Raw genomic sequence first — 10,782 nt, 5'->3', positions numbered from 1 at the left:
ACATATGTGACAAAAATGTATAAAAAAAAAAAAAAATATATATATATATATATATATATATATATATATATATATATATATATATATATATATATATATATATATATACACAAAGGGAGAAAAAAAATAAACCCAAAAACAGAGCCAAGAGGTACCCCAAACAAACAAAAAAATCTCTTAAAAATGCTTAGTTATCGGGTAACAACCGAATTAAATTAGAATCAGAGCAAAACATTTGTTATTCAGAGAAATACTGGGTAAAGATATTTTGTAAGAGTAAAATGTTCAACAATTTTAAGAAAGTTTGAGTCCTTGGAAGAAACATAAGATATATTATGAATATAAAGGAATAATTGAATAATCTTTTTCAGAGTGCAGTGGATTCGAAAGAGAAATCTGTGCACCCTTTGCTATGATTGCTTTATTACAATATATTTGTGTTGCAGGTAATGGAGGAGAATCATCAGCAGAGCAGGATTTTTATGCTGGGTTGCGGGCCACTTCTGTAAGATCTCCCAACAGCCAGCAGTCCTCGCCTCACCGCTCCCTAAGTGGTTAGCTTTTGCATCACTTTAAATGATTTCAGTCTTATAATATGTATTGGTTTTTTTTATTATTTAAAGCATGTATTCAAGTTAATGCATTTTCCTTTACCTTTCATTCTACAAAAAAAAACAAACAAAAACAGACTCCATTAAGGTTGAGCTGTGTAGCGATGAAGAGTCTTCAGGTGCCCGACAGACTGAGAACAAAGAGGCTGCGAGGAGCGACGGCGGGAAAGATGACAAGGTGGGTCCCGCTGAAGAAGGAGGTCCAGCGTTTGCCGGAGCCGGAGGAGAGAGAGGGAACCTCTACAGTGAGATGGCTACTCCCAATTCGTCCTCACCGGGGCCAATCCGGCTGCCCAACGGGAAGCTGCAGTGCGAGGTGTGCGGGATGGTCTGCATAGGACCCAACGTGCTGATGGTCCACAAGCGCAGCCACACAGGTGAGACGAACCTTCGGCGACAGCGTTCACGACCAAGCGCCGCAGGCATTAACGCTTTGATAAATAAATTAATGTAGCCCAAACATCCACGCACATGTTTGCAGGCGAGCGACCTTTTCAGTGCAACCAGTGTGGAGCCTCCTTCACCCAGAAGGGCAACCTGCTGCGCCACATCAAACTTCATTCAGGAGAGAAGCCTTTCAAATGTCCCGTTTGCAACTACGCCTGTCGTCGGAGAGATGCTCTTGCTGGTCATCTGCGCACTCATTCAGGTAAATCAGTGAACTAGAATCAGCCTTCAGCTCATAAAAGCCTGTTAAAAAAGGGGCTTTCAGTGGGGTGCTGTGGTGGCGTAGGGGGCAAAGCACAACTTACATAAGGAGGCCTTAGTCCTCAACAAGGCTGTCACAGGTCTGAGTGGTGATGATCTTTGCTGCATATCCTCCCCCTCTCTCATTACTCACTTTCCGGTCTAAACACTCAAATAAAGGTCCAATAAAACCTTAAAAAAGGTCTTAATTTTTTTTTTTACTGTCCACAGAGTCAGTTAAGCAAAGTCTGGCTTCTTAAAACAGCGACATTCATTTGTATCCAGTCCACTTGGATCAAGGCTTCGTAGAACCATCTTTCGATGCAGTTAGAACCGATAGTTGTTTTTGACAATGACTCCACCTGCTTTTCATGTAGGGCCTCAAATCATGGACACATTGGATCAGTGGTCTTTGACCTAAATCTGCCTCTGTTTGTACGTTTTGGGTTGCTGTCCTGTTGGAAACTGGACATCTGGTCCTGTCTCAAATCTTAAGCAATTTCACATCGAGCCTGATTAGCCCGCCTGTCCCTGCTGAAGAAAACCATGAAGCTTTCGCCGGCATGTTTTAGGACCGAAGTTGTGTGAGTCAGCTGGTGTGCGGTATTACCTATTGCGAACAGCATCTTGACTTCTCGCTGCTTTCTTTCTGCCATAAAGCGCTGAGTTTGTGGCCTCAGTCCTGTTGTCCTGTAGTTGTCCTGTTGGCAGATACTTCTACGTGAGCTGGAAGCCTATTTTCTGTACCTGCATATTTGTCAGATTATTATTTATCAGATTAAAGAGAGATGAATCTGAACACTTTTCAGATTTTTTTACTTGTATAATGTTCCTTCCACTTTACAGTTCCTGTGCGCTCTTAGGCATTGAACTTAATTGATGTTGGTGTATAACCAAGTAAAAGAGTGCTAGAAGTGGGTACACTAACAAGACTGGTCCATTTCTCCTTTCTTTGAAACTCAAAGGAAGTAGGTCTTCATCACAATTTTCTGTAAAGAAAAAAAAAAAAAAAACGTGACATTTACAGATTTAAAAACAGGAAATCATGTGAGTGCGCTTTCAATTTTGAGAACATACGTGAAACAGCAGGTGTTCACATACAGTGTTGATGCAATAGTTCTGGCTGGATGTGATTGGGTTGCACAGGTTCATTTACAGAGAAACCATCGCTGCGAACTGGATTACAGTGAATTGACGTCAGCGCTTCCGATGGCTTACCAAACTGGAAGGTTGCGGTGAGGGGTTAGGCGGTTCTTTTACCGTCACTTTCGGGCTTCAGAAATCAATCTCAGGAATTTCTAATCGAAGGGAAAATCCAGTCTCATAAGCCAAGAAGATATTGGCGCTACTTCGTCAGTAAAAATCCCCTCCAGTAGACGCACAAAATCTCTAACTTTCTGTCATGAATAGTCTAAATTTTTATTGGTTTGTTACGTCTCTGGCTCCTCGACAAGCAATCGCTAAAATGTTTTCCCTCTGATTTTCAGTTTCTTCCCCGACAGTGGGAAAACCTTTCAAGTGCAGCTACTGTAGTCGCAGCTATAAGCAACAGAGCACACTGGAGGAACATCTGGAGCGCTGCCATAGTTACATGAAGACTCTGGACTCGCAGATGCCACCTGGTAACACGTCGCGCATAGAAGAAACCCAGGCCCTTCATGAATTAACATGTACTAGTTCATGTGTCAGTGTCATTAAGCTTGGGCTTCTCCCTGTGCAGGTGAAGAGTCTGTAAATATGGAGAGCATCACCAAACCCGTGCTGCAGCCGTCCAATGAGAAAAGGCCGTTTGTGGATAGACTGGCTGTCAGCATAACCAAACGAAAGAGGTCAACACCACAGAAGTTTTTGGGTGAGCTTGTTTTGACGCCGTAATACCTCGAATTTACCTCACCAGTCAAATGTTTGCATGCACTCATCAGCAGCAGGACAATATCATTTTGGACGTTTCATATTGCAGTTGACAGATGTGTCTCCTGAGGTGATATGATTATACAACCACCTCAATGCAATTTGGAAACAAGAGCTTGATTAATTGTGAGGAGGATTTTCTTTTTCAAAATATGGCGTCACAGGGTCAAGGATATTCACTCACCCCCAAATAATAACAACATGAAAGTAACAAAAACAAACTTCCAGCATAATTCTGACTAGATATTTGACCATTTGTCTTGGCAGAAATGGGAGATCTCCTTCAGATTGATTAGTTATCTGCGATAGATCCGGCTTTAATAGATAGATCATGTTTGTTCTTATGAATATGAGCTGAAAGACGTTCCAAAAGTCGATGTTAGCTTGCTTCATCTGCTCCAAAATCAGTTTTGGATCATCCTGTGGGAACAGGCAATTATTTTAGCCCTCAACCTGAAGTGAAACGGAGGAATATAGAGGTAGTCCTCCTGTATTATTTCATTCACTTTGTTGGATATGAGAGTATTTTTGAGAGGGGGAAAAGACCCTCAGCATTATTAGGTCATTGTTTGAAAACCAAAAATTGACTCCTCATACTTCCTCTTAGCCATAAATAACTTTTAGCTTAATCTTTTGTCTTATCTGGCGATGAAACTTTTCTCCATAAGAGATTTGGACCGTCCATCTAAGCAACTTTAAATTTCATTCAAGTTTTCAGGCGTTTATTTTGTAACTTCGTTCTCGGTCAGCAGTCTCTCAGTCCATGTCGATGTTAAATGTGCTTCAGTGTAAATGGCGACAGTGGTGTTGTAGCAGTCTCCAGATCAGATTATGCTGACCATAAACTGATCAGATTATGCTGATCATACCCAATCTTAACCAGTTTCCTTTCCACAAAGGTAACAGTTTGGGTTGGATGAGTGAAAAGTTTTGACACAGTTTGGTGTTAACTCTTAAGTGTGGCCTAAGAAGACTGGCCAATTATCCAGCCAGAGCCAAGACAGGACCCTGATAGCAACAGATGATAGCAACATAATGTTTGTGGCTTCTGTTACATATTAGCTATGCACAAAGAGACATTTGCTCTGTTTTCAACATGCAACGTTGTTCAATGTGCTGTACCTGATTAAATACATTTGAATCGAATGATTAAAAGAAGAACGTTTGCATCCCAGCATTAGAGTGCTGGGTGCAAGATGGTGACTTCATGTAAAATGACAAGAACCGCTGGGTTAAACCATCAAACATTATCACTCTGTGTGAAGTTCCACCCTAGACAGAATTTATTAATGCCACATTTCTTTTGCAGGAGAAAAGCACATGCACCTTGAACCACCAGAAGCACCTTATGAACTGTCCTCTGGCTCTGAAAAGGAAGGGGATCTCCTGAGCTCCCATTCTGCTGGAGACTCATCCGGTCTGGTTAGTTCACACCTCCACTTCGCAAGAAGTAAAGCCGAGAGCCAGGAGTCGCCCTCGCTGCATCCGCTCCATCCTGGCTTTGTGGCGGAGCTCCGAACCGTTGTGGGTTCCCTCAGCAGTGGCGTGGTTCCCCAGGGCCCCCGAGCCCACGGCGCGATCGGGCTCGCAGCGATGTCCCTCGGCCTCCCTGGGCGGGAGGCAGGCGAAGCCCGGGACGACCAGCCCTCGGCGCACAGCCACACCACCTCGCCCAACGGGTGCCCCGACTCTACGGACACAGAGAGCACAGCGGAAGAGCAGAGCACAAGGGCTACAGCCCCTACAAGTACCTCCAACAACCATCACCTCCACTATCTGACCCCAGCACTGCCCCGCAGCCACCCCACCATCAGCCCCAGCCAGGCCAAAGATTTGGACGCGGAGTGGGACAGAGGGGGTTCCGTTCTCCCGGGTGTTGTAAAGAGAAACCCCGGCTCGCCTCTCTCCTCCAGGAACAATTTCCAAGTTTTGGACAGTGGGGGCAGGCCTGTGCGCTCCTTCTACTGCCGGCACTGCTGCATCCTCTTCCTGGACCACGTCATGTACACGATCCACATGGGCTGCCACGGCTTCCGCCAGCCCTTCGAGTGCAACATCTGCGGGCATCCCAGCCAGGACCGCTATGAGTTTTCCTCTCACATCAGCCGTGGAGAGCACCAGGTGGGCTGAGGACAGGCGGTTGCACAAGGAGGGGTAGACAGCTATAATCTAAACGGGGGCTCATGTTTGTTCTGCACCAGATCAGCTATTTTAAATCCCTAGTTTAAGTCAAATAAATCCTGAGCTTGCTGTGGATTTATATCCTACATGCCACAGGTGAGCAAAAAACCCCCATCTTTTTAACGCATCAGTTAGATTAGCTTAGACAAATCGAATTGTGTAACTGATTGCACTCCCTTATCAAATCACATGGCAAACTACAGGTTTTGCCTCAGAAGTGCCTTCTTTGGGGATTTCCTCTGAACACACACACACACACACACACACACACACACACACACACTCACACACAACACAAACACACACCCACACTAAAAGAAACAGTGGAGAACTGGTGCTCAAGAAACCCGACTAGCTATCCTTTCCTCGGTGACTTTAGAAACGATCACGTCCAAGAGGTCATGTTCACATGCAGTTACTGAAAGCATTTTAAGCATTTATCAAAAAACAGGTTTTATTCAGTACGCACTGAGAGCTTTGCTTCGGCGGCTGAGGAGGGTGCTTTCTGTGTCAGGCGAGCTACATATGCACCGAGAGCTGTGTGCCTCTGAGTGTGGGACGAGCTTCTGACACACAGACGAAGCACAGACGTGGATTGCCTTAACTCCTACAGCGGTAACTGTTGTAGGAACACATATTGTTTACAGCACGGTTCAACAGTGTGCAAAAGCAGGCATGGGCCGGTACGAGGTTATCGCAGTGTCAGATCTTTACAAAAAAAAAAAAAGTAAATACTTTGCTTTGGTGACACCACTGTATTTCCAAGAATAATTTAGGAAAAATCGAATGAAATTATTTATTTTCTTTTAATCAGTGTTGGTTATTTTTGATGTTTTCTGCCTCTTGCTTTCCATAGAGCAGCACTGAACAACGGCAAGCTTACATTTGCTGGTTAATTGACAATGTTTCTGCAGGGTGTTTGAAAGTCAAAAAGTCAAAATATTTAGGCCTGAAAAAGTCTTAAAACTGTCCAAATGTCTTACATTGCATGTTTCTATGTGTTAAATTTATACTTGTTACATGTTTTTATGACATTTAGCAATTCATAAAAACGTGAAAAAAATCTGACCATGAAGACGTCTTGCTGCAGTGTCACATTATATTTCTATTTATTCTGATTCTCAACCCCACTTTGGCTCTTTAACTCTAATGACATGTCATTAGAGTTGATATTTTGCTTAATACTGAAATAGAGATGATTTATTATGATCACAGAGCCACATTGTTTTAGAGAAGACAATTGGTAGAATGTAGAAAATTACGTTTAGTCGTTGGTTGACGAAGCGGTATAAAAGTATAAAATGTACTTCAACATTTTATACCCGAGAAAACTTTGGTACAAAATGATCAAAACTGCAGTGGTATGAAACGGTGATGGGCTGAAAGGACCAGCAGCCTTAGTAATTATAAAAGACTTAATAGATGTGATGGGTGGAGGCCTGGTATTTTCCATCCCATTTCTTTCCCTGTTATTAACAATCGGAGTAAACTTTGTTGTCAACACTGGAAGGATGGAAGTGCCTTTTCCGAGCAAGATGACCTGCAGTGTGCAGAAATAGGTGGGGGGAGGGGATATCCCAGTGCTGCTCTATGATTTGTGCAAACAGAAAACGAACTCTGTGGTTTCTCCTGCATCTCATTGAAGTGACTTTAAACCATGAAAGCCGTTTGACAAAAGATAGATACGTCGACACCGACGCCCATGCCTACTGCAAAGCTAACTGTGTGGAACAGAGCCTCAGGATGAAGCTGATTCATTGAGAAAAATTAGGATGAAGTAGGCTTTTAGATTTCAAAAGTGAGCTTTAGGATACTGGTGCAGATCAGACCATGAGCTTCGTCGCTTATAAGAGCCGCGCTGAATGGACCCGGGGTGCTCTACCTCTCTGCAGGACTGCACTTTTTAGAATAGGTTCCCTGCTTACATATGAACGTCTTTACTGAAGCACTTCACTGCTTTACAGAGTTGTTACCTGTGATTGTTCTACTGCACTGATGAATTTAACAGTGACAATAGCCGACCGCCTGGTTTAGGTGGTGGAGTTCTTACTGGAGCCGGCCTTCTGCACCTTGGTTCGGTGGGGGGTTGAACCGTCGGCTCAGCTTAAACAATCTCCCTTTGTGGTTTTGCACTCGGCGGCCGCAGCTGAGATTTTAAACGAGTTCCATAATGTAAGTGATTTAAGAAATTATTTAAAGATGAATTATTAGCAAATCAGTTTGAGTCTCTTCTGTTATTCTCTCACTTGTGATTATCTACTTAGTGTCGTTTGTTTCTGCCTTGGTGTATTTAATCAGCTATATTCCAAATCTTATCCAGCATATTCCTCAAAGTTCATGAAATGTTACCTCCTGCTTCTTTATAGCACCCAAATACCTTATTGCTACAGTATGGTGAATGATTTGATGATGTTAATATCGGGAACATGAAAGAAACCAAACTCAGTATTCTTACTTATTATTGTTGGTTTGCTGCTTTATAGTTTAACCTGAGTTTCTCTACTAGCAAGCAAAATGTACTTGAAAACAGTTTTAAAAAATTATATATATATATATATATATATATATATATATATATATATATATATATATATATATATATATATATATATATATGAAATGCACTTGGGTTTGATATGTATGCGTGTGTGTGTTTGTGTGTGTGAGAATGGACTATAGCATGGGTGCTTGTCATTTTCTGCTTTTACCTGAATTGTGAATTATTTTTGAAATGTGAAGTGAAAACGAGGCATGGGTTTTTATTTGGTCCCCTCCTCGCGATGACTTAATGTTCTAAAAAATAAAAATAAAATAAAAACCCTTTGTGAATGATGTAAAATAACAAAAAACACTTTTACCTCAAAGTTCGAGATGTACAACTGCCTCATTAGTTCAGTAAAACTAGGGGGAAAAAAAGAATTAAAAAAAAAAGGTCATGTCGCTTTCCAAGATGTTTTTGCGGTGACAGATTGCGTGCTCCTTGATATTTTCAAAACTTTTTACTGTCAATAAAGTTGCATTTATTGTAAAAATTTATTCTGTCCAGCTTGACTGATTGCGTCCAACTCTGTGTGCTTAATCACCATAAGAATGATAAAGTTTGATGTTTCAGAAAAAATAATGTTTTATTAGCATTACATTATAAGGACTGCCAAAATTATACTTTTGGCAGATTTAGGGTATTTGAATTGAATTTATTTTTATTTAGACATTTCTGATAGTAAATGAGACAGAGATCCCTTAAAGGATGAACAATTTAAAAGGAGTGTCCATTTTGAGATTTTAATTAACATTTTATTTACAAAAAAAAGGCATGTGAAAAATTTCATACACTATCCTCAATAATTTGGGATGACTGTCACTATTACCTGATTTTAAAGCTCATCTAAGCAGTGGATGATCTACTCAAATGGTGCTGAGATATAATCACGTCAAGGGACAGCAGATAAAAAATTAGGGGACCACAAATGAGACCCTGTGGCACCCCACAAGACAGAAGAGCACTGGATAAAAATATACTGCTCAAAAAAATAAAGGGAACATTTCACTTTAATTTTGTGTGTGGCTCCAAATCCAGGCCTCCATTGATTAATAAATTTGATTTCCATTGATGATTTTTGTGTGATTTTGTTGTCGGCACATTCAACTTTGTACAGAACAAAGTATTCAATGAGAATATTTCATTCATTCAGATCTAGGATGTGTTATTTGAGTGTTCCCTTTATTTTTTTGAGCAGTGTACATTGCATTATTAGTCATAACCAAGAAGGACCCGTCCGTCACATAGCATGTGAACCGTTTGACCGCTAAGTGACAGATGTCAACATAGGCGGACTGAATTTTTTACAAAAATAAAATTATCTTCAAAAAATTATTAGTTGGGCGAAAACAAATTTCCCCTGTATAGCTTTCATTATTAATTATTTAAAACAAATGTTTCGAGGCTTACATCTTCACTTTGTACGCAGCACAGTCATGATTAAAAGAAAGCACCCCTTCTGTGTTTCAATGTTTTAAAGATCTTGTATTTACCAGAGTCAAAGATGATTTAAAACTAAAGACCACACACCACCTGTTTCACTGGGTTGTCATTTATTAAACAAAGAAAAGGGCAAAATGGAAACCTTACTGGATTTACAGTAATTTGATTATTAAACATCTCTTTAAATAAATGTTGCTGATTTAAAAAATCACATGAGCCAAAAAGAGAGAAATCGATTCAATACAAAATGTTAACCTAGAAACAACAGTATTTACTCTGTTTGTTCAGAGCATCTTTAGGATGAATAACTGCATCCATGTACAGCTTGGAGGCAAACAAGTTGTTGTTGATTTGATAGGAGGACATTGCAACAGTCCTACATAGCCCAGGTAAAATGCTTACAGTGTTGTGTCTGCAAGAACAATGAATGCTGTGGTTTTAACCATCGTGCTAGTCAATGGTTATGTGTGGTGGCCCTTGAAACACTGACGTAAACTTCACTCCACACTTTGCAATCTGCAGCCAACTTTAAAATGTGCTTTGTTTTACAATCCTCCCAAGGCTGTGGTTATCCCTGGTGCAGGTGCATCGTTTTTTTTTCGACCACATTTTTTCCTTCCGCTTAACTTTCCAATCATGTGCTTGGAAACAAGAGCCTGTGAGCAGCCTCTTTACAAAGCCATGACGTTTCATGGCTTACCCTCCTTGTTGAAGGAGTTGGTACTCTTCACCGCAAGTGTGTGGATGTTATGAAAACTTAATTATTTAAATTCAGATTTAGAAACCAAATTTGGAGATTTTTATTAGCAACTTCAAATATATCACTATGTAAGTAAAAGTAACATGTGTCACCTTTTGAACTTAACTTTTCGGGGGTTAGTCTAACATACTGAGGTACATCTGCCTGTACATTCACCTTCTCAAAATATGTCACAATAATCAACAGTTTGCTGCTGATGTACAGTCAGCATTTGTGTATGAAGTGAGATAATCTTAACTATCGACCAATTTCCAGTCAGTATTTTAAGCGTCGTCCGAAATAATATAATACAGAGCCTTTTTAAAGTGCTGCAACAGAAACTCCTCAGTTAATGGTCCGTAGTGAGTGTGAAAGTTCAGAGAATATAGTGAACAGCTTTTTTTTCAGTTCTTAGAAGCTTATCTGGAAAAAAAGGTGTTGGTGTTAGCAGTAAATAGGACGAATCCGAAACTTAACTGCTTCGAGCTTTTGTGACCTTTATGCCTGCATGACAGACTTTTGTTGTACCTTTTTCAGGTTAGTTCTGACCTTTTTGCAGCCTTTTACAGTGGAAAATCTGGTTTAGAAAATCCCACATAGGGATTCCAGCTGCACTTCAAGGTGTAGATATAATTAACCCAGACCTTTCATTCTCTTACATCAAAGGGTGT

At 40.8% G+C, this 10,782-nt stretch overlaps 1 protein-coding gene across 3 annotated transcripts in view; it reads left to right on the top strand.

Annotated features, from left to right (window-relative positions):
* The window catches only part of ikzf4 (IKAROS family zinc finger 4), a 16,071-nt gene extending 8,150 nt beyond the window's left edge, over nucleotides 1-7,921 (top strand). For 2 of the 3 annotated variants that reach the window (XM_015045481.1, XM_015045479.1), the window contains exons 3-8: nucleotides 447-554; nucleotides 689-988; nucleotides 1,066-1,260; nucleotides 2,786-2,920; nucleotides 3,019-3,150; nucleotides 4,519-7,921. In XM_015045481.1, coding sequence (XP_014900967.1) covers nucleotides 447-554; nucleotides 689-988; nucleotides 1,066-1,260; nucleotides 2,786-2,920; nucleotides 3,019-3,150; nucleotides 4,519-5,339 — 1,691 coding nt within the window. In that variant the 3' untranslated portion in view covers nucleotides 5,340-7,921. The remainder of the gene's footprint in view (nucleotides 1-446; nucleotides 555-688; nucleotides 989-1,065; nucleotides 1,261-2,785; nucleotides 2,921-3,018; nucleotides 3,151-4,518) is intronic. The other variant, XM_015045480.1, reaches the window with a different exon arrangement.
* Nucleotides 7,922-10,782: the final 2,861 nt, after the last annotated feature.

This window comes from Poecilia latipinna, unplaced genomic scaffold (assembly GCF_001443285.1).
Source record: "Poecilia latipinna isolate Pla-1442-1.1 unplaced genomic scaffold, P_latipinna-1.0 Scaffold729, whole genome shotgun sequence".
Taxonomy (NCBI): Eukaryota; Metazoa; Chordata; class Actinopteri; order Cyprinodontiformes; family Poeciliidae; genus Poecilia; species Poecilia latipinna.
This window is presented reverse-complemented; position numbering and strand designations above follow the sequence as displayed.